At 50.2% G+C, this 22975-nt stretch overlaps 4 protein-coding genes across 4 annotated transcripts; 2 read left to right on the top strand and 2 right to left on the bottom strand.

Moving 5' to 3' along the window:
• Window positions 1-3538: 3538 nt before the first annotated feature.
• On the bottom strand, window positions 3539-7114 carry LOC34618657. Its single transcript, XM_022731975.2, is given in 4 exon segments — window positions 3539-3952; window positions 4938-5008; window positions 6162-6377; window positions 7081-7114. Coding segments are annotated over 4 exon segments (735 nt in total).
• A 3518-nt stretch (window positions 7115-10632) lies between these two features.
• On the top strand, window positions 10633-12765 carry LOC34618658. Its single transcript, XM_026333897.1, has 6 exons — window positions 10633-10737; window positions 10953-11194; window positions 11496-11630; window positions 11812-11941; window positions 12244-12295; window positions 12668-12765. The coding sequence occupies exons 1-6, from the start codon at window positions 10633-10635 to the stop codon at window positions 12763-12765; spliced, it is 762 nt and encodes a 253-aa protein (XP_026189682.1).
• Window positions 12766-13652: 887 nt separating this feature from the next.
• On the top strand, window positions 13653-15281 carry LOC34618659. Its single transcript, XM_026333895.1, has 6 exons — window positions 13653-13780; window positions 13935-14170; window positions 14425-14543; window positions 14683-14772; window positions 15013-15068; window positions 15218-15281. Exons 1-6 carry the CDS (start codon window positions 13653-13655, stop codon window positions 15279-15281), a joined length of 693 nt encoding a protein of 230 aa, XP_026189680.1.
• Window positions 15282-15651: 370 nt separating this feature from the next.
• Window positions 15652-21917, bottom strand: LOC34618660. Its single transcript, XM_026333894.1, has 9 exons — window positions 21731-21917; window positions 20602-21134; window positions 19635-20571; window positions 19293-19382; window positions 18922-19115; window positions 18238-18334; window positions 17917-18038; window positions 16651-17669; window positions 15652-15823 (listed from the first exon to the last, which is right to left on the bottom strand). Exons 1-9 carry the CDS (start codon window positions 21915-21917, stop codon window positions 15652-15654), a joined length of 3351 nt encoding a protein of 1116 aa, XP_026189679.1.
• Between the last annotated feature and the right edge of the window lie 1058 nt (window positions 21918-22975).

The following is a 22975-nucleotide window of genomic DNA, read 5'->3' as shown; positions in this document are numbered from 1 at the left end:
CTGTCATTTGGACGCAGCAGGGGGCAGAGGCAACCGACGTTTGAGTAGCATTTCAGTCTGTCCCTAAAGAAGCGAAAGGTAATTGTTCAGGTTTCCGACGCCTAGAGCTACCCATTTCTGCGAGTAGACAGTCACATGTACCATTGAGTCACTTGTCTCCCCAGCCCTCCTGAGCCAGCAGTCAACATGGACTGCCTGTACACGCGATGTGTTTCTTGGATATCCATCATCTACTTTGCTTGTGCCCCTTCTCGCCGTGAAACAGCCTTATGTCGTTTTCCCCTGGTGTTCATTTTCCGTGCCTTTCCCGTTTCTCTGATGCGTGACACCCCACAGCCTCATTCCTTCAAGACTCTGCTATTATTTTTCTCTCTGCCATCTCTCTCTAGTGTAAATGTCTTTGTCGAGCAATTGCCACAACTAATGAACACCGAAGTGACCCAGTGAGGATCCCAAAGCGGCTCATGGGGGACCATACAATCCTGTGTAGAGATGGGCATTAGAGGGTACCTTTAAAGTCCTCGATAAGAGTGTTAGGTCTTCCTATGGGAACCCCTCCATGACTCCTCAATCGTTTAAAAGGGCTTGTGGAAGCGCCTTGAAAATGGCCCCTGTTGGGTTTAGTGGTTGTCCCTGTGGTTCCTTTTGGTGGAGATTATAATTTGTTGCGTTGTAGGCTGGGTGCTGGTTTCCTGCGTTGAAAGTAGCGAGTACGAGAAAGGCGTAGAGGATGCTTACCAATTTGTAGTTAGAGCTCACCATGTGTACTTCTCTCAATTTCGTATTCATGTAGTTGGAATGTAGGTGCAGCCTCTAGGGCATTGAATCCTGAAAGTGTTGCACTGCTCGTTGCTTTCTTAGAAGCCAGCCCTTGCTGCAGGTGGTGCAGGCTAGCTGTATCGCTGAAGGGTCCAAACCAGGTACCAGTTGTGTCTATGCAGCAAGCGTAGGAAGCCCCACCGTACAGCTAGCAGGCACGGCAATTAGGGACTGGAAGATACGGAAGGCAGCGTATATTACAGTAGGGGTAGTCTTCGTTTCGGGCCTTGTGGAAAGCCAGGTGATTGTCTACCTGGAGATTGACATGTACTTTGCGGGGAGAGAGGGTAAATGCTTTATTCTGTCTATGCAGGAAAGCTCCTTAATTTAAGTTCAACTATGCCTTGATGTATTTCCTCAAGTAAGGTCCGAATACTCGCTTTTGCCCCGCTGGTTCTGCCTCGGAACATGGGCAGACGCGTTCTTGACAGTGAGGCCAGGAGTAAATTGTATCTGCATTTCAAAAGGTTAAGGCACGCTATAAATTTCCACATTGAAGCCCCCCAAAAGGAAGACTGAAGATCAACGAAAAGTGCCCTCTTCCCTAAACAACAAATTTACAGACAGATGGCCATTGGGATTCTCTAGTTGGCCCTAGATAGTAAAATCATTGTGACTACTGGATGATGGCAAGGTCAAAGAACGCTGAACAGCCGCTAGCGAGCAAGGCCTTGGCTCATAGACTCCTTGGGACTCGGGGTGTTCCAGGCCAAGCTCCGCCTTGGCAGTTTCTTACGCGCTTGTTATGTTCTGATTAAGCAGTTAGAAGCCAACTGCTCGGTTTGGCCGGTCATACGTCCAACTTGCTCTAGAATTGAGTTTTCCCTAAAGCATAGGGGGTACCATTGTGCGCCTGTATGCGATAAGCCGCAACGTGCAACCGGTGTGAAGGACCAAGATGCATGCAGCAAAGTGCAAACTAGCATCCTTCTCTCTTCATGCTGGAGCCCTGTAGAGTGAGGACAGGTACGAGGGAAGCAGGGTTTTTGGAATGACACTAGACAGCTCCCTGTCAAGTTTGTATACGGTGTTTTGGGCTGTCTCCTTAAAGAAGCAGTAATGAGTTCAATGAACTCACGACGTTGGTCCGTTTATATCTGTCTCCAGCTCTAGTACTCTATTAGAAGTAGAATGCTGCTGACAGAACTACCCCAGATCACTGAACGGGGGAAGGCCACATAGGGCTCGGTGTTGTGCTGTACCATGGAGATTTCGTCTTAGCATGTCTGAAAGTGTTCAGGCGCTAGGTGCACGCCAAAGTATTCAACTGCACTGAATTGTAGATTTACACGAAGTGATGCCTTCCATGCATGTGTGTGTGTGTGTATGTGTGCGTGCATATATATGTATATATGTGCGTGCATGTGTAACTGTCCGTCTAGAATCTCCGTATTGAGGCTTTGTGTAACACTTCATGTAAGGTCTCCGCAAAAAGCCCTACACTTCAAATTTTAAAAAAAACCACATAACAACTTACGGTTTCACGAAAGAGTTTTTGCCTCTCCTTCCCCGTGACCCTCACAGTTCGCGACATGAGGGGAGAGCTGGAGCCAGGATGTGCACATCTGCACCCTACGAGCGCGCTGAGTACACCCATGAGGTTTTGCATTACCTTTAACGCACCCCCAAACAACATTATGTCACCTTGTATCGAACAAACACGACTGTGCGCCGAACAAGACATGCGCAGACCGACCAATTGTTTAATTCTTGACTACCCCTTAGTTAAATATGACTAGCGTGTAGTAGAAGGTGCAAAAGTGTAGCTTAGTCCGCTTCACATCTTTAATTTGATAGCAAATTTCCCAGTAGTTTGTACCCGTACGTACGGACCAACCTCAAGCAAGACAGTGGAAGAGTTCCTGCTTCATCGCCACTCTCCAGGCATGCAGAGACAGTAAAGCAGCTCAAGTGCGAAAAGCAAAGTAGGCATTAACTGGTAGAGATAATCAATAAATGGAAGCCACACACACTACCCAATAACAAACGTGGCTTAAACCCACATGCCCGCAGCAACGTTATGGCCCGCTGCCGTTGGAGCGCTAAAGTGTGTAAACCTCCTGCAACGGCAATAAGATGGGTAGAGACAAGCAAAATATGAAGTCCTCGGCAATGCCCCTGTGCCCCACAGAGCAACGTCCGCATGCGATTACAGCCGGTGCGTGCACCACAGTCGACTTCAATGGCTCTGAAGACGTAGGAGGAAGGCTTAAGGATAAAAAATACCTGAGTTCCATATATAAGTCTCCAGAGAATACGCTAACAAGGAAAACCAGGAACTGTACAAACACTGACTCTACATAGAGCTAGCCATTTCGAGCAGAATATGCGCTGGAGAAGAACAGTTACCACGGAACGCGTCCAGGGCAACTAGCGCTTCGAACTAAAGAGGCCTGCATAGTTTCTTGCAGGCGATGAACTTCGCAACTGCTTTCCTTTCAACGAATGCGGTTGGCATTTCCTAGGCCACTCAACAGAATCTCCCGTCTACTGAATCATGAGCGCTCACCTATCCCGAATCCAGCACTTCTACGACTTCTTGTGGTTCCTCTGCCTACAAACAAGTCACCTTCCCGCGCGCCTAGGACGCAAAAATGTTTTGCGCGCTTTAAAGCGCTTTCAAGGAGTCAATATTAGTAACTCTGTGGCGTTTCCAATTTAGGGAATCGCTCGAGCAAGACAGAGCACTAACATGTGCAAGAATAGCAATCGATCTTTGTCACATGGCCGCAAACCACTTGGTCTGGTCACCCTGTCGTGCACCATGCGGATCCTGGCCATCCAACAGGTCCAAGTCTCCTGCATCAAAACTAACTGCCCACTGTTGCTTCTCATACCTCCGTGCTTGTCTCTCTTGATGTTTGCGACTACGTTTGCGCGCACTAGTCAGCTGTAATCTGAGTCCCTGGGCTGCAGAGGGGGGCTGCTCGTTTTGGATCACAAAGTCCAGGTTCGCATCGGGGATGGGCTCATCGGTGTGCACTTGGGATTTAGTAGAGCAAACAGCTAGCAATGCGGTTGTCAAGCAAACCCACTCAGCACAAGGAAGAAACTCGGACCAAGCAAAGGGATACGTGTGAGCAGATGTCAGCGAACAATGCAGGAGAATGCAGTATTTAGCTTTTTCTACCACCTGCTTCAGCATGTTTCGCAGTGATCATATTATTATGGTCTATGTGAAGCGGATAATAGAAGCGCACCAGAGAAGATTAAACGATTTACGATCCCTCTCTGTAATAATGCTCCTAGAGAATCCTTACAGTATTCTAGGGTCAAGTAAGAATAATCGAGCGAGTTATGAGCCCGAATGGAACTGGAGTGGGCATTTAGATAGCCTGTCAACAACGACGTACATGCTGTCATGGCTCTGCCCTCCGGCAGGTCCAACAATCAGGTCTATGACGAAATCAGTCTAAAGCAGCGCAGGAACAGGCAATCTATGCAATGATTCAAAAGAATTACCCTGCTTCAGCACCTGACAATGCGGGCATGAGAGTGCGTACTCCTCTTCGGCAGGACGCACGGCCGGAGCTTCCCCCCTGCGATGTTAATTACAATGTGGCCAGGACGTACGTGCTCATGCGATTTGCGCAAGCGGCACGGCGAAACGACGTCACTGCATAGCGGTGAGCTGAAAGCCAATCTCGAGAGCGCGTCGGCGACCCCGTTGGTAATGCGCCCAATGTGCTTTAACTCAGAGTCGTACGAAGGAGCCACCCAAGCCAGCCAGCCACTCTAAGAGTATCTACTGCCATAAATCTCTTCATGAGGTGCATCAAAGACTGATAATCGGCCCGAGCACTGAAATTGCGCCTGTACAAACATCGGCATTTTTCAAAACCGCGATCATGTCCAAGCTTGGATTGGAGAAGGGCTCCTCAGTGTACACTAGGGATGCGGCAAGGGGTAGGCGAGTGTACTGGTGCATTGTAGATTCACTCAGCACAAGGAAGAAGCTCAGGCCACGCAATTCGATATTTGTGGGCACCGAGTCGCGATTACGGCAAAAGAACGCAGGTGGTGCTCTCTGTCTATCCATCTTCGTCGAAGAGCTGTGTAGTGGTCATCGTAAAAGTACTGTATGGGCGCGCCGTAAAGGCATGCCTAAACGCACTAACGAAGTTGCTGTTGATATCCGTAATTATTCTCTTAGGCAGTCTTCAAAGCTCCCAAGTCTCAGTTAAGAATACTTGTTAGACTTCTTGAGGAGTAACACACGTTAGATAAGGGAGGGGAGGAGCATACTTGTTGAGCCTGTCTACAACGACGGTTAAGCTGTCGTGACCCATGACCTCTGGCAATCCAACAATACAGTCCATGGTCAGCTTTGTCCAAATTGTTTCAAGAACCAGAAGGCTTTGCAAAATACCTATTTCGGGATAACTGCACTACTTCAGCTACAGACAATTCGGACAAAAATGCATGCGCCTCTGGAACAGGACGCATTCCAGGCTAGCAAAAGGACCGTGAGAGCTTTTCCGCTGCAGTGCGACCCTACCGTGGCTCAAAGTCTCGTAATCATGTGCTGTGCGCTAACACTGCAGAGTGATATCCGAACTTACAATAAACCAAGTCCCTGTTTGGTATCGAGCCTGAGCTGGCAATCCATAACTCCTGAGTCCTTCACCAGTTCGCCATTCTGGATTTTGACAGTAGTAACTGACACAAGGGTGACGAAACAAACTGTAAGGAGCACGAAGTAAAAGCCTTGAAATTGAATAGGAAGAGCAAATGCATTACACGGTATTGAATCGCTGGAGCATCGCGATGGCCCCTAAGCAACCACGTTGGTGATATACTTCACTGTACGTCCAACTGCAGAAGGCGTCCAAGCCAGCAGACAACAGCCAGAGTTTAAAGCTTTTGAAAGCTCCTCCTAAGAAGTTTCAACGGCTGAAGGTCCAGTTTGAATAGCAAAACGGCACCTACTTAAGTACTGACGGCATTTTTGCACGCGCGGTAGCATGCTGCTTAGTTCCTTTTCTTGCACCGGATGCCGCTGCTCGATTTTGTTTGGGTGAGCACTACTATGCTTTTAAAAGAGAGTAAGCCAGCTTCCTAGTCCCTAGCACTGGTTAGAAGGAAGGTGAGGCCTTGGTCGGGCATCGCAATTACCGGGGGTGTTTGAAGGCGGCAGATGAGGGTCCATGCGGCGATACAAGCCTCCGCTGTTCAGCTTACAGATCGTGCTATTATACGCAACCTGTTAGCAAGTATTTGCGCAAAGATAGAAGGAAATATCGGTAATCAGACGCAAGTTCATACAAACTAACAACGTCTTTCCTGATGTGTAACGGCAGAGGCTACCCCTTTATTGCTTCATTTTTTTAGCGACATCTGACTCAATGGTTGCATGTAAAGCAAGGAATTCAGGAAGGCCCTATTTTTATCAAAACCAAAAATATTTGCGAGCATTGACACACCACTGCTTGTCTCACAACATCGGTTGCCGACGTCGTAGGCGTTGCCTAGGTGCTCTTGAACGCTTCGACTGAATATCTATGTGTCACCCACATAAACAACTATCCACTTTTCTTGATAGTTTATTGAATTATACACTAACTTAGCATATCAGATCAGATGACGGAATAACAGGTCCCAGCAGCATACGCGTGTACTCGGGCTTCAAAGTGCAAATGTGGAACGCCGTTTTTCGCATGTCATATGAGTGAATGGGGATTTCCAGGAAAGCTTCTGTGAATTCGGGTCTCAAGTATGCTATAGACCCGTAAAAATTGTCAGCTAATTCGTTACAGGCATCGGAAACTTGTCGTTCACAGTGATCTTGTTCACTGATGTACACAGGCCACGTTTCGTCCTATTCGGCACCGGCACCGGGCTGTGGTCATGGTGGTTTGTCGATTCCTGCACTGTCTTTCAATCAAATCAAATATATGCAAAGCGACCTCCTATGCCTGCTGTGGGGGCATCCAAGACGCTAAAACGCCTTGGAGTCCACCTGGGGATTTACTCAACAAAGTGCACTGAACTCTCAGCAGGTGACCAGCCTGCTGGTAGCTAGCGCACCACCATTTAGCGCATCCTCAAAAATCCCAGTTGACGTCTCCTCATTCTCGCAATCCAATAAGACCAATGCATGCTCAGAACCTTCTTTTACTGCGTTGCTGAGCCGCTAGCATGAAGACTTTGCCTCGTCTTGATAAGGCACCCACTTTGCTCCGTTCACCATTGATGAAATATACTTGTCGAGGAGATTGGAACATCCTTCGTCCTAGTGCTTCTCATTACACCAAATTTTACGGCATGTAGCTGTGGCCGCCTTGGTGCCTTCCATTGAAGCCCCCACGGCATGCCTAGGATTATTTCATGGCACGAGTCCAACATGGAAGTCATGCACTGCACCGGTAGTATCCAATTCCGACTTAAAATGGCATTTATGCGCAGTATTCGATCCAATTCTTGAGTTCTTCCACCCTTAGGCAAGCCTGCTCTTTGGGACCGCACATCAAGTGCATATACATATTGCACTTCTGCACCATCTCACCAGAAAACAGATGCATTTCATTTCCCGTACAAAGAAATGCTAGCATTCCTTCACTATCAATGGGGATCTCTACCTGTAAATCCGCAGCTGCAGCTCTAGCCTCTGTAGCTTCCTTCAATGCGCAGAAGAATGCTTGCGAATCTTCTTGTCTCCCTATGCCATTTTCGATCACCATACAGCTTGCCTCAGATGGGCCTGATCCGTTGCCCAAGTTCCTTGGTGTTTTGCATGCGCTTGTATTTCCGAGTAATATCCCCCGTTTCTGACAATCTAATTGGGGGCACTGCTGAGGGACCGGCTGGGGATGCTAAGGAGCGTGAGTTTCTGCTGGCAACACACTCTGGCCCACCCTAGACTCTAGGCTAGGGCCACCTGACATAGCCTCGCTATCCATGGGTTTCAAATCGAGAGTGAGCTCTTCCTATTTAACCAGAGACGCAGGGATTGCCCTACTTTGCTTCTGAGACCACAAAGTGCATCTTTGTGGACGCTTTATTGGTCCTATGTTTAATTGCCAAGTCGTGGCCCATTCTACAGCCACCTGACAGGGCACTTCGGTTGGACTTTAGATAAGGCAATCAAATGCTAGCTGTTCGTCGACATTGAGGCTTTTAAAAGGCAAAGATTAAATTTCACCGGTAGCCCTACCTCTTAATAGAAACCCCTGCTTTATCTCTCTCAGTTACCTCAAAAGCTTGCTGGTGAGCTGCACTTGCCGTAGCCAGATGAAAGAGGGCTCCTAAGAGGGCTTGAACTGTAGTAGTTGTTGCACACAGAAGGCTTCCTCTGCAAAATCGAGGTCACTTTGCATGCCTATTTCTCCAATAAAGATGCCCCAGGGAGCAATCGTTGCTCTTCGTCTCGGGCCACAAAGCGAGGTACGTCTCTAACCGGCCGCTGAAACTTTCGAGTACTTGTTTATCCTTACGACCATCGTAGTATTCCGGTCGCCTCAGCTTCATCAATACATCCATAAGCATTTTCTTGGCTGACAAATTATGGCTTATCCCAGCTGTGGAGCTACTGCGTTCACATAAGCGTGCGGGATGGCCTTTGCCGCCCAACGAGGCTTTGTGATACCACCTACTTCCAACATCAAAGGGTGTTTTGCCCCCGATTGTTGCCAACAAAGGCAAAGTATTCAAAAAGAGCTGACATCACAAAACCGAGACAGGTTTTGAAGGAAATACTGACATCCCACTGTATCCGGATTCGGTAGATGGGCGGGGAATGGCTATAGGAACCATACAATGGTAGAAACTGTAGCTTTTCATGAAGGTCTCCTCATGGAGACACTTAACTTCAGCCGCAATGCACAAGCAATGTACATTTACTGAGCTGCACTTAAAAAGCCTACTATTTTCCATGCGTCTCTCACAGTACCTGACATGTTGGTAGAGCAACAACCCGGATGTGCGCAGCTGCAGTTTCTAGGCACCTTGAGGACTTACACCTGACTGCACAGAGCATGTAGCACGCAGATACACAGCTTCACCTTGTTGTATCCGGCAAAGTGGACTCTACAATAAACAAAATATATAAACAGACAGCCAAATAGTCAAGTCTTGAGTACTTCTTACTTCAGCATAACTATCATAGTATGACAATGCTTGGGTGTAGCTGATCCCGCTATGCTTAGCCCCATACTCAATACTAAACTTGAGAAAATACTATTATATGTCATTCCAAAATGCTCCGCCCTCGTTCTTGCCCACAAGCTTGATTCAAAAATGGGGGAATGACATGCAATTGGGGTGGGCGCCGATGCACCTTACAAGCACTCCGAGCATTTAGAGTTAGCTTCGTTTAGCGACTAACCCACAGGCACACAAAATCTCTTCTATCAGGGTTGCACCAATGGTGCTTTACAAGCAGTGAAACACATGCACAGTCAAAACAAATGGTAAGTTCTTCAGCAGTTCTTGATGTGAGATACTAAAGTCGTAGACAGCATCAAAGTCTGGCTTTACTTTCCTGACAGGATCTCACTCCTCTGAGATCTTGGTAAGCACATATTGCTCTACGGGTGAGATCTTGTACAAAGTAGACACAGGTCTGCACCGAGGAGCAGAGAAGCCCCTGCTTCTGATGTCTGCAGCACACAAATATTTGCTTAAGGAGTATATCTCACGCGAAGCTCCCGCGTGTAATTGCTCTTTCCCAAATACGCATAGCCAGAGAGGGAGTTTTAAGCCGTACGGTGCCTTTTTTCGTCCAGTCCATTTCTTCTTGCCTACACCTTTTCGTGGTCTTTTTTTGTGCTGCCTTCTATCTTTTAGTCCAAATGACGCGTTGCCAGAAGTCAGGTACAGCCTATAGGTATTTGTTCCGACCACAGTGCTTCAGCAAGCTGGTCAGCAGCCCCTTCAGATGAATGACAAAATATTGAGTAGACCCTATAGGTATTTGTTCCGACCACAGTGCTTCAGCAAGCTGGTCAGCAGCCCCTTCAGATGAATGACAAAATATTGAGTAGACCGTCAGCGCCGGTTTTTCGTGTAAATTCCCTTGTAGCTAGCACAAGCATAGAAAGAAACATCTTTGTGGCTCTTCATCTGGAAACTGGGGAGGCCTTGTATTCGTGGCCAGTTGCCTGTGCTCTGGGTCTTACATACTCTTGGGCCATGGCATACCTTGTATTCAGTCCTTGGACTTTTAGGAAGTCTGATACTAGAGATATTAGGGGAGTCATTACATCCTTCTTGCTTAAGAAAAATTATCCTAGAGGAAATTCTGCTACCTCTGGGCGATCAGATCAGAGCCGCAATGTGCAAAACTGTATTTCGGCTTGGGTGACCTGCTGTTTGGAGTGAAACGCTTTTCTTTCACCTCATTTACCAAGAAATTGTGACTTTGAACAGTATAAATAAAGCTCCTCAGCAACACTTCAATATTTTTACCCAAAGTTCTTCGGTTCACCTTGCATGCCTTTCTCCAAAGCTCTGATTCATGGGGCATCCAAAGTCTGTTGCTTCGATGGGAGGAAGCGAACATGATATGTAACCTTTTGTGTGGCTTTGCGCTGATATTTTAACATTGTAAGACTTGAGCTCGCTCTTTTCGTAGAGGCCGAGTCCCTGTTGACTTTGAAATGGACGGAACAGCCACTTTCCCAGTATGCCGAGGCCAGTGCACGTATCCCTCTAAATCCTGTCTTTTGTGTTGTGTCTAAAGGATTCTTTACACATATTTCCTCCTGGTGTCATTCTTTGAAGACTGCTCTTCCAGAGCAACACAGCAAGCAAATCCTCCAGTCTCACGGAGGAGGTAACCCCACTTCAAATGGTATTTTCCTCTGGCACCATTTGATGGTTTTTGGGGTAGTCATTGCGGCTGTGGGACAGCCTCAGCCGACCTTCTCAATATTTTTCACTCCAGAAGGAAATGACTCGCAGCGCAGTATTCGGCAACAGGTTCGGCCCCCCTCTGGCTGTTATCGTCTGTTTGTGTGCCTGCGTTCCTACATAATCTGGGTTAAAGCAGAGTAGTTCTCCTCAATCGATTTTCCCCGTATTATTGGGGGGGCGCAATTGGTTACTGTATGACGTTGTGCTGCTTTATTTTCTGCGTGACACCATGTAGAGAGACTACAGGTGGCTGTTTTGTCCTGGATTTTCTTTCTCTTCAGGCCATCATTCGACGCGTCGCTGATGACCACTCCTTTCAGCTTCAGTGTATCAGAGAGGGGCAACACACGGCTAGCCCATCAGGGCTCCAAAGTCACACCATTACGGGGATAGCCCCAGGGGGCCCTTCAGGGGGGTCCGTTGTTTCAGGGCAAGTTGATGTCAGCAGTAGTACATCTAGTGCTGCTTCTGGGACGTCCACAGTTAATGTTCTCCGAGAAGCAGATGTAAAGGGTAGCAAGCGGTAAGCTGCTAGACTATAGTCCTAAGACTTCTCTTTGAGAGAGGGGTAATGTCAGTATACAGTAGAAAACCATGCTGAAGGGAATATGGATGCTGGAACGGCAATAGGTGCTCGATAGTTGCTCAAACTAAGTATGGCTTTAACCGAATTTGCCTTTTAGCTTGGCATACCTATTGAGTTTAGATAGGGTTTGTATATGGCCTCTCTATTGTGTCTCTCTGAAAAAGCATACTTCATGTTTACATCTTCGTAGCTTAGAGGATTGATAGTTAGACAGCTGGCTTTTGCTTGACGTCTGAAGGCAGTGGACCAGCGGCACTCAAGGAGGGATTTCAGGGACTGCACCAGAGGACGGCGTGCTGGAGGGTCTTCTGATGCTGCAAGTTTCTACACTCTTTAGTAGCCCAAAACTCGTTCTCTGGAAGCGCGTCGATGAGTAAGCCTGCAACGAAGTTGTGATAAACATCTTCACTAAATGCGGTAGGGTTATTAGGCTGTAAGAGAGCTGAAAAACTAATTGCAAGCGCATTGGGACATTTATTGTGTACTAGTCCCTGCCTTCTTTTGATGCTGCATAACTGATACATGCAAGTCTATGCTGTGCTAATTGTTTGCAGGATGTTGTACATGGTGGTTTTCGAGGTAACAGAAAATTGCCTCCTTGTTTCAAACTTCTTAACGCTCTTCATTCACATCCTGGCAGACATCTTCGGCGTTACGGCTGACTCTCCTCCGTTGACAAACCTTGTACGTATGGGTACCTTTTGATGTTTTTCGAGCACAGTACTCATTCGGTCAAGTCTTTTTCGGCTGCGCCCAATCAAGAGGATGGTGCGAGTTGACTGGTTGTGAATGCAACGACGTAGCAGTACCCGAAGTATCAGTTTGAAACCGAACCACTGCGGATTAAGCCCTTGCCCCTCCATCCAATTGTAAATCTGCTTCGCTGCATGTAGATCTGCTTATTACATAGTAAATAACATCGTTGGGCTCACCATTGCGAGCAGTTCGCCGCCGCTGTGTGTTTTGTCGTCGATTGTCTTCTGCAGTACCAAAAGAGGCCAGATGCCTTACTGGTGACTCTGCACTATTTGCTCCCAGGTAGGCCAGCTGCTGTAGAGAATCGGTATGGGAGTTAGTGAAGTCTAGCGAGGGTAAGCACAATCAGACGGTACAGGGGTACCTAGGGGGATTGTCTTCTGCTGGAAGTGGACTGAAACCCGCACACAATCATTGGAGGGAATAAGCGTAAATGCTATCTGCATTCCAGACCATCACTGGAAAAAAAGGATGTCTTGTTGCCATACGATTATTTGCCCTCCTTTTATTTGGCTGCCTCGAGTTTGGATCAGAGCCCCACAAGCTTTTATTGGTATATCTTAGAGGAAGAACATGCGATAGTGAAGGAATGAGAAAATAATGACAGATTGGGCATGATGATGAGTATATAATGTGGGATTGCTACCCGCACAGGTGGTCAGCTGCTTTTTACGAACATCCCGAGAATGCAACGCATAAAGGCCGACATCAAGGAGGCATTACGCCAGGGAGCTCAAGGTGGAAAATCCTGAAAAGGGACAGGCACTGTCTTCACAAAGACGTTATAGTGCAACAGAGGGCACATCTCGCAAGCAACTATACGCCAAATAGGGTATCGTCATAAGATTGCTCCAGAGGTCCCCTTGCATTACAACTGCCCTCTGGTTGGGCCGCACGGAATTTGAACAATATCCGCATCCTGTTACGTGGAGCGGGTTGTTCTGCAGGTAAATAACAGTGTTGTTTTTCGTGAAGGTGGAAGCTAGCGCAAATTAATGCAGAACTCGTTTTTTTGACTCGCTTACTCACCGTCTTTGGTGAGGAATAGCTGAAACTCTAAGGGCGTCGACCGGCGATTCACTTACCAGAATTTAACATGAAAACGAAAAGTGAATTTAAAAGTACAACTTTCCTGTAGCTTTTACATTTGACCTGGGTTGCGATTAGCCTTCACATTTGCTTTGAACATGTTGGCAACTTGCTGCACACGGACTGCACCGTCGAAAAATCCGTATTACTCGCCCCTTGTCAAATGTTACTACCTTTCGGACCAAACTTTTCTGTTTTCAGGCGCTAGCGCCGTTTTGTTGCAATGATCCCGCATTCTGGGAGAGGCCATTTTCTAACAAGTGACTTCTGAAGGTGCCAAGCAAGAGAAAGGGCCACTCGCATATCGTATATCTCAGAGTAACTGATCAAACTGATGCTTTTAAAAGATAAATCGACCAAGCTTCGTAAACCAAACGATGGGGAAACGCACCAGCGCACACCGGTTGATGGTCACTCCTTGCCCGTTGCCTCGCGGATCCTACTCTCTAGCTGTTTCGCAAAGTCCTCTACTCAGCTTCAGATCCTTTAAAACTTTAATACCATCTTTTTATAATTTCCATTAAAACTTTTGGGAAAGCCCGACGAATGAATGGAGTGGGTGAGACGAAACGTGAAACGTTGGCGAAATCCCCGTTTCCACAAAGTTCAAAAATTCTCGAGACAAAACTTACGTTGGGGGCAAAACTCGCTTCTTTTCGTAATACAAGCAGCTAGGAAGTAAATTTCAAATTTATTAATGTCACAGGGGAATATATTTTAGCCAGTCGTTCTTGGTATTCATCCTCCGAGGAGCAACGGCGTTTTGCCGCTGCACGTGCTAGCACGGGCTCTAAAAAGAAACATATTTTATGAGAAGCGGCGAGGCTTCCAGGCTAGCCTTCATATCTCAGGCCGTTTCGAGGGCCATACTGCAAGGATACGAGCAAATTCACAAACAGCACACCCCCGCAATGGCACAACAGGAGCAGCCACGACTGTTGCAAGAACAGCCTCCCCAATACCATGGACAGCACCACGACGAGGCACTAAGTCAGACATTCAAGCAGAAAGAGCAGCAGCCGCCTATTGACCAGCACAGACGCTCGGAGCCACCTTCAGCGTTAACTGGTGCGTTCTGCTTATGAATACACCAAACGCCGAAACCAGTCAATTAGTCTGCCTCTAGATTCCTGATCATGGTGTATTGCTGCTGTGGTTGACGGCATGGCGGATCTAGTTCAGTGCTACTAACCCACCCAGTCATTTTGTGTTTCTCACTTTATTGACCCTCTGTCTTCTCTCGATTAGCAAGCTGGGGAAATAGAACAAAGCACGCAGTTGATTAGGTCTTGCTCTGCGTTGGATTTGGTTTCTCTTGACAGAAAGCCATTTGCTGCTCGTCGTGAACGGTTGTGTGGAATCCGTTAATATCGGCGGGCGGCGGGGAGGCACAGTTTGCCGATACACGACTGTTGTGGGTAGAGACTGGAAACAGATATGGGTACTGAACAGTTCTCATCCACATTGCTATAACCAGTAATATAGCAAGACGCTAGTCCTTGCCTGAAAAATTGGCGGGTACAGTACTCAATTTAGAAGCCCCAATCCTTAGATTTCAAACTTGCGCCCTATGATCTTAGGGACTGGCGGGGGGACTTTCTCAGGAAGGCCACTGTGGAGACTGTACCTTGGAAGTAACGCTGAACTTCCCCTTCCAAGCTGCCTTCCAGGTGTTTTGTCTCCCCTCTAGGATCTTCCAGGAGTACCCTTGGGGCAAAAGCCACTGCACACACCCAACTAAGGAAAACACCATCGTTTCGCTGCAGTAAAAGGTTGGGGGCAGAGAACGTTTACCTTTGTGAAAACGTTTAGTTGCAAAGCAAAAGATGGGCAAAAGTAGCAGGACTTGATCCAAATGGCGGTTCCTTCCCTCGGATTCTTGCGATGATATGCCGATTGACTTTTTACAGGGGACCAGTCTCTATGGCTGGCCGCGCATGGCTTTTTGCATCTATGCGCATGACTGGTAGGTCCCTCCGTGCACCCAGCCTCTAAAAGTACGCAAAGCAGCTGCTGAACGGGCGTTGCAGGGGCACACGCGGGGAAGAGGTGTTACTCTGACTTCGTCTGTAGGCGCTACACAAGCGTATGTCTTTAGAGGTTCGGCTGCTACAGGCTGGGACGGCAAATTGTGGCTGGATACGCCCAAACAGCAATCCCCCTTCAGCCTGGAAGGTAGGCTGGCTCATAAAGCCCCTCCATACAGCAACGTCTTACGGGAGCAGGGGGCCGTTAGGCAATCGGAACGCGGCGTTGACCCAAAGCGCAAGTTCGTTGAGTGCGTGGATATTACCCCGGAAGAAGCCAGTTGTGAGCCACGTCCGTGTTGCAATGCGCAGGCACCAGATGCGCTTACCTGTTTACTCTATTGTTGAGTCTTCGATTTTCCAGCGGTTCCTCGCGTGGCTGAAGGCCGAAAGAGCCGAATACATTGATCTCCAGACAGCCGCAAAGACCCAAGGCAAGGAAGGTTAGCCCCGGTGTCTTCCTGTAGATGTTGCTGTCGCTGCTTGCTTGCTGCTGTATCGATGTACACGCGTGAAGCCCAGTCACAAGCGCCCAGGAAACGTGCCACTTTTCTGGTTGACATGAGATTTGGAACGAGGTTCCCAACCATGTGTAGACGGTGCAGTGCATTTACTACTTTGGCTTTCCAGGCCCCCGAGTGCACCGCTGTTTGCTTTAAACTCCCCCTGCGCACTCCCCTGTCCATTCATGCCCCTTCGCAAAACGTCTGTGCAACTACCGAGAGCCCTTTATCCCTACGTGCCAATCTAGCCACGTTTTTGCGCCTTCGCGGTATCGCGTCCGCAGTGGTGAGAGTACAAGGTTCAGGAGAACTGACGGTGGTCTTTGAGGTACTGCTCCGGGGAGCCGAGCCCCTGGGATACGCTTTTTGAGGACATCTGCTGCTGCTACTCCTTAGCCCTGAGCACCGATGGCTCCTCTTTGGAGCCTTTCAGGGCGCCATTTAAGGAGCCTTTTCCTACGGGACTTCGGGAGCAGACAAGATGGGAAGAAAAGGGCGCCTCTATAGCGGACTTGCAACGAAAACAGTGTATCCGTCTACTATCCACTCCCAGTACTCTACAGGAAGAAACAGCAGCAGCTTGCACCCAAACTAAATAATCCATGGACAACAACTTAAGAGTAGCACCTCACGACGGCGATGAACCTTCTGTGCGGCTGCAACCAGCTATTCAAAAAGATATTCGCTTTTCCAGCGCAGCCCCCTTTCCTCCACTGCGCACCACCTGCAGCTCCAGTTCCCAGAAGACGGTAGGCATTGGCTTTGGTTATCATTTCTGGAGCATCGAAGGTGCAGCTGTGTAAGAGCGCGCACGGGTTCGCCCCCTTTGAGGCGTAAAAAGCTAGGGAAGTCTGGTGTCACACATGTCCAGACAACCCAGTGTATCTTATACGCATTCCAGTAGTAGCACTTTGCAAATTCCAAACTCTATGCCCTTGAACAAACCACTGCTCTTCAGCTGCGCTGCCCTCGCTGAGGCCTCCCACCCTTGTGGGCCCCCGGCCGGTCGCGCTGCTGCGGGGCACCTCTCTGTGGGACTGCCTGCCGCTGCTGCTGCTCTTGCTGCTGCTGTAGCTGCTCCAGCTGCAGTTGCTGTTGCCGCAATTGGAGTTGCTGCTGGTGAATGCGTTCCAGCAATATTTGCGTCTCTGTTTGCGTCGGAGTCTGCTGCTTTCTTTGTTGCTGCTCATTCTTGCCACTCCTATTTGCCTTGGTAGTCTGCTCTCCTACGCTTTCCATTGGGATATCCACGGCTGCCCCTTCGGCTGCTGCACAGTTTAGCGCTTGCTGCCGCTTGGATTTTGTGGAGAATGCCGCAGCAGAACGTCGCTGCTGCTGCTGGTTATTCTGCGGCTTCAGCGCAGGCGGAAACCCTGCAGCAGCCAGGGCAGCTTGCTGCAGATGCTGCTGTTGCTGCGCAGCAGCGACCGCCTGATGCAGTGACATGGACGGCGCCGAAAAATTAAGAGCGGAGGAGGCAGCCATTGCTGCCGCTAGCTGCTGCTGCTGCTGCATCGCGACAACGGCATTCCAACCGTTGCTGTTGGGTCTACACATATTGGGGGGAGGAGAGAGAGGCCCCGGGAATCCCATAGGCCAATAAGGACTGATGGGGTACAGCGGAAATTGAAATGGCTGCTGCTGTGCAGCAATCACACTCGTATCCGCAGAGTTGCTGTTGCTGCTGCTGGGGGTAGACTGGGGTGTGGAGTGCACGGCTTCGTTTGCAATCGCCGCAACAAGAGAGGTGTATGACGAGGCAGAGGTGGACGATGCAGCTGAAGCCGGTTCCTCCAGCTGACGCAGCTGTTGTTGCGGCTGTCGCTGCAGATGTTGTGGTTGGCGCTGCTGCGGTCGCTGGTGATTCTGTCGCTGCTGCTGCTGTGGCGACGGACGCTGTTGCCGTGGTTGTCGCTGCTGTTGCTGTAACAAGACAGCGGTGTCTTCCGAGACGCGAGCTGGAACAGGGCCCCTGGTGGCCGTCTCCAGGGAGTGGCGGGTCCTGCGCTTGACGGCTTTTCGGGTCTCGCAGTCTTCCTGAAAAGGGGCAAATAGGAGTCACAGGCAGAGCTCGCGCGAGGCTGTGTAGACCGTCCAGCCTAATAAGACATTATAGCTGACCGTAAGTGACCAACAAACGGAGGGCTGTACGACTTGAGGCATGCCAAAGCAGAATAAGAGGCCCTGGAAAGACGGCGGCAAAGCAACGTGGCCGCAGCTGCATTTGCCAGCGTTGTGGCGGGCCCCCAAAGACGCAACAAAAAAACATGAGCTATTCTCTCACAGCGTTAACAAACGCAAGATCCTCTCTGGATATTTGCCCCTCCTTCGCAAATTCACCCAAGACCGTGAAGAAGACTCCCCCCGCCGTCTTGCGGCGGCTCCCGTCCGCAACCAGCATTCCTCCTAAGCGACAGCGGAAGGGGGAAACGAGAAGCGGACGAACTGTGGGAACAAATTACGTAATGGGCACTATGGAAAGTGTAGAGCTCCATAAAGTGGTACACCCGCAGTGGGCAGGCATGTTGACACGATAGAGGGGGGTTCGGCTGCCCATGTCCCGCCTTCCCCTTCCCGTGTTGAAGGCTCCTTTCTGGGGTCTCACCAAGTGCTTGGATCATCAGGGTCTGTTGATATGCCTTGAGGCACGGTAGAGTGCCGAGGCGCTGCACTGCGCGAACAAGCTTTGCCTTCTTTAGCTCCTAAACAGCGATGGAGAGCAAACGGAGAGACACACACACACACACCGAGATGCTTGCCGCACAGAGAGACGCCTAGCGAGTACCAAGAGGAGGCAATGACATTTACACGAGTATCGCTCGGCACAACACACGGCGAAAGGAGGACACCGAAGACACCCAGGTAGCCATCCACCGACCACGGCGGAGACAAACAGGCTCTACAGAGGCAGCCACAGAGGAAGTGTACAGCACGGGGAGCCACGACATGAGAAGATCAGTCAGGATACGAAGATGGGATGACGGATATGTGAAAGCTCCAGTTCGTCGATGTTAAGCACCTGCAGGCCTGTAGCAAGCACTTCCGCGATGGTTGCCGAGACGGCAGCATCCGAGAGGCCCTGAGCGCCGACAGCCCGCGAGGTCGCCGCTGCTGCTGCCTCCTCGAGTCCAACCTGCGATTCCACTGCTTCACGGTATGACTTGAGCAGCAGGTGCTGCAGCATCAGCGACATGGAGGAGCACGCAAAGCAGATGTGGGGTCAACAAAACGCAGGCCTTGCATGTCGAAGCGGCAAAACGCGTCGAGACAACAGACGTATCGAATGTACCATTGAGCGGTGTCCATGCAACTTCGCGAGAGCCTCGGCGGTGAGCCCCCAGGCGTCTTGCTGCAGAAGCAGCCGCAGAAGTGTCTTAGGTGGAGTGGCTTCGAGAAGAAGCTGCACCACCTGCAGATTACCCCGCGTCGCAACTGCGTGAAATGCCCCCCGCTGGTTAATATCCAACAAGTCCGGCCGAGCCCCTGAGGAAGCACCGAGACACAGAGAGCAGAAATGCAAGAGGAAGCGAGACAAGGCCCTCGACGCATGCTTGGAGGCGGATTGAACGCGCACAGCGCGGTGGACGCCGCGCGAAGCAGAGAAAGGAACTTTGCTGGCAAGAGACACAATTAGAGGCCGTAAACGATGTGCCTCGATACCGTGCTGGAGGAGCCATCGAACGTAGTCGGGCTTGTCTCTGCATGCCGCATAATGAAGCGGAGGCCGAGCGTCCGAGTCGAGGTCGTTAACTGCACACGACGCAGGAATTTTGCGCGCAGAACTATGCAATGAAGGCCCTTACACTGTCATTGCAAGCGTACACCATTGAGTGTGCAGGAAATTTGCCTTGCTTCCCCAAGAAGGCAAGCCACCCATGCTGTAATGCTGTTTTGATGACGACTCTAGATAGAACACCGGAGGGGAGGTACCAGCTACGTTCTCCACTAAGCGAGCCGAAAGGCATATGAGACAAGGCGCCCTGCAGAGCAACAAGACCTTACCAGTGCTCCCGTGCTGCAACAACAGCTCGGAAATCGGGATGTTGCCTTTGATTGCAGCAAAGTGAATGGCAGAGCTCCATGTCTGGAGAGGGACCCCTCCGCCGCCTGTGCTATTACTGCTGCCACTGTCGAGGTGCGCCGTCTGCTTTTCGCTCCCACGACCCGAAGTGTCTCCTTTTATAGTGACTACTTCCGCAGCGCTTGCAGTCGGTGTCCCTTGCTTTCCTTCCAGTCCCGCCGTGTCAGCAGCAGCAGCAGCAGCGTCTGCCGTGTCAGCGGCAGCAGCAACGACGGTAGCTGCCCCGCCGCTGCCTCTGCAGGGGGCACAGCGGTGACACAAAAGGTGTTTGGGATTCGCTCCTGCGTCCAGGAGAAGCCGCACGCAAGGGACGTGCTCCTTAGTGACCGCTATGAGCAACGGCGTCCAGCGCTTCTTATCAGAGATGTCCACGAGCGCAGCAGCACCCTGCCCTTCCTGCTGCTGCTGCTTTGGGTGCGCTGCATACTTGAGAAGCAAAGAAACCGCTTGGGCAACCCCAGTCGCTGCTGCGTAGTGAAGCGGCGTCCTGCCGATTGAATCGGCTGCAGCAGGCGACGCACCCCGCTCCAAGCAGAGCCGAACGATGTCTGTTCTCCCTAGGAAAGATGCCCTAAGCAAAGCGCTCTGCACATCAGGGCCACTGAGACCAGGTGGAGCTCTCACACCCGCCGAAGGCTCCGTGGAGGCTGCTGCTGCTGCTGCAGACGCTGCTCCAGCTGCCGGCGTGATAGCGCTACCAGTGGTGTTTTCGCCATCCGCGGGGGCCGCTGATGCAGGAGATGAAGGAGGGGCTCTACAGGGGGATGGGCTGCTGAAAGCATTTTTTGCTTCTGTCTCCTGCTGCTGCCGAGCCGCCACCCCCTTCTTCGGCTTTGTTCGCTGCTGATGTTGTTGCTGCTGCTTCGAGGTGGCAGCAGCAGCAGAAGCCTTTTGCTTCTTGCCATCGTTGGAGACCCTAGAGAGGGGGGGCCACAAACTCTCCTTTTCACCTGTTTCGCTCTTCTGGGAGGCGCTCCGGCCGTGTTCCCCATCAGGGGCTGGAGGCGGCAGGCAGAAGTGAGGCTGAGGCAGCTGCTGGTACAAATCCGGTGTGGTCGATGGTGTTGCTTGTGAAGCATCAGCATCGGCCATGACAACCGTTTGTTGCAGCAGCGGAGGAGGAAAGCCTCCTTCGCTGGGGCAAATATCCAATGGGGGTTCAATGTCGAGGTCTCCCAGAGCTTCAGCCTCTGGTGTGGGTAGGATGGTCTGCTCAACTGTCGCCCCCCCAAACTCAGTCTTCTGTTTCAGCTGGCGCAGCTGTTGCTGCAGGTCTTGCCGCTGCTTTGCTTCCTTGGGTTGCTGCGGCTGCCAAATTGGCTGTTTCGGGCACCCAGAGAGCCGTCCACTGCTGTCGCGGCGGGCAGATGCCCCCGGGAGCAGTGAAGTCCTGAGGTGTTGTGGACACATGCTGGCGCAGACTGGAAGTAGGGCCCAAGGGCACATGGAAGACGAAAGGGAGGGCCCTTCTCGTTGCGGGGGAGGAAGGGTCCTGAGCTTTTGGTTGACTACGGCAACAGATCGCGGTAGACATGCTGAAGCAATAGGCCAATCCGGGGCCTCAGAAGCCTAGAGGGGTGTGGCAGTGCTGGGGAGGACAGCAGTGGGCGCGTGCTGTGGCACGGGTCTACTGCAGGGAGCTGCAAGGAGGGCGAGAGAGGCTTCGCCCCCTCTTACATAAGGGGAAGGGGCCCCTTACAGCCCTAATAAAGGAGTTAAGGCAATTAGGACAGTGCCCGCACAGATTTGAGTGCAACAAACAACATTCTTCACGCTCCTTGAGCAAATGCCTGCAGCGGACGCAGCGTATATGCGCAGGGGGTGGCGTGGCACCCCCCCCACCAGCAGCAACACACAGAGCGAGACCTTCAAGCCCTAGTTGTTCGCTGCTAAAAGTTAAGTAGTTAGTCGCAATGTCTACCAATAACACAAACTCGAGGGCTATTATGACCCTAGAGCTCCTAGAGGGTGCTGAGAGCCGAAAAAATGGAAGTATATCGCAGAAGGCAAAACATACATCCCTGCCCCAAAAGGATTTGGATGTCACGGTCACTTGTAGCTGAAGTCCCTGCGATGCATGATCCAGGAATACGAACACGCTTAGTTTGACGACCTGAATCCTTTCTAACTGAATATCCTTTCAGGGGCGGGGAGACAACTACGGGTAGTTGTGCCCCGACATCACCTGGAGCGACGGGTTTCATGGTGCCGAGGCACAAGAGCGAAGGCCACAACTTTCAATCCTACAAATTGCTTGAAGTGTATTCACTTGTATGTTGCTGGTAGGCAATAGAGGCCTTGGTTCTGTGCTTTATTCCTTTTATTTACGCAAAAAAGGCCCAGAGGGACAGTAGCGAATGCACACTTTCGAATGAACGAGTGGGTGTTGTTCTTATTCGGAGCTTCAAACAGAGCTTAATAAAATAAAAGGCCTGAATGCCGATAAACATTCATACTTTAAACACCTCTGAAGCCACAGTCTTTTGACACAATTGTTCCAACGCCCCATCCAGGGTCTCCACGAAGAGACGCAACAGCGAACAAAATTTTATCAACGACGATTGGAAATTATCAAGTATTTTTTCTAAAAGGGCTCTAGAAAAAAAACCCTGCATGCGGCTCTTAGGGGTCCAAACTGCCCGGAGAGTAACGAAGAAAGGGCGAGTAGTTTCTTCCTACATGTACGATGTTCCATGCAGCATCAAGTGCACATGCATACAACACCGCCTCTTCTCGTATCAAGCAAACAGTAATCTACACTAAGCAATAGATATGAATAGACAAATCCATACGTCGATTCCCCACAATTCTTAGTATGCTATAACGCGTGTAGTCAAAAGTGTTAACGTTCAGCTTAGCCCACTGCATCTTCAGCCTCCTGCCCTTTTCAAAACAGAAGGCTTCGTGCTCAGTGCGTAAACCGCTAGACCAGCTGTATGCAAAATAGTAGAAGAGTTCACTTGTTATCGCCACAACACAGACAATGTAGCAGGTGGAGACGTGCATGTGATATGGGCAGACAGGAAAGGATGGACAGGGCCACGCTATGCTCGATCATGATTTACTGTACTAGTCATAAGGATTAGTAAAAAGCTGATCATTTGGTTGGTCTTCCACCAGTCTATATTGTTCATTTCGAGTCCTGTTTGGTGGTTTCAAAAAGACGCACTATCAGGTCTTTGCGTGGATGCTAAAAGCTTGTGCATGGAGTTGTGAATACTAGGAATGCTTAGAGTGTGCAGCTGCGCGCAGTCTCTAAGGA

This window comes from Cyclospora cayetanensis, unplaced genomic scaffold, assembly GCF_002999335.1.
Source record: "Cyclospora cayetanensis isolate NF1_C8 unplaced genomic scaffold, CcayRef3 CcayRef3_contig_32, whole genome shotgun sequence".
Classification (NCBI taxonomy): domain Eukaryota; phylum Apicomplexa; class Conoidasida; order Eucoccidiorida; family Eimeriidae; genus Cyclospora; species Cyclospora cayetanensis.
The sequence above is the reverse complement of the archived record's forward strand: the minus strand, read 5'-3'. Positions and strand labels throughout refer to the sequence as shown.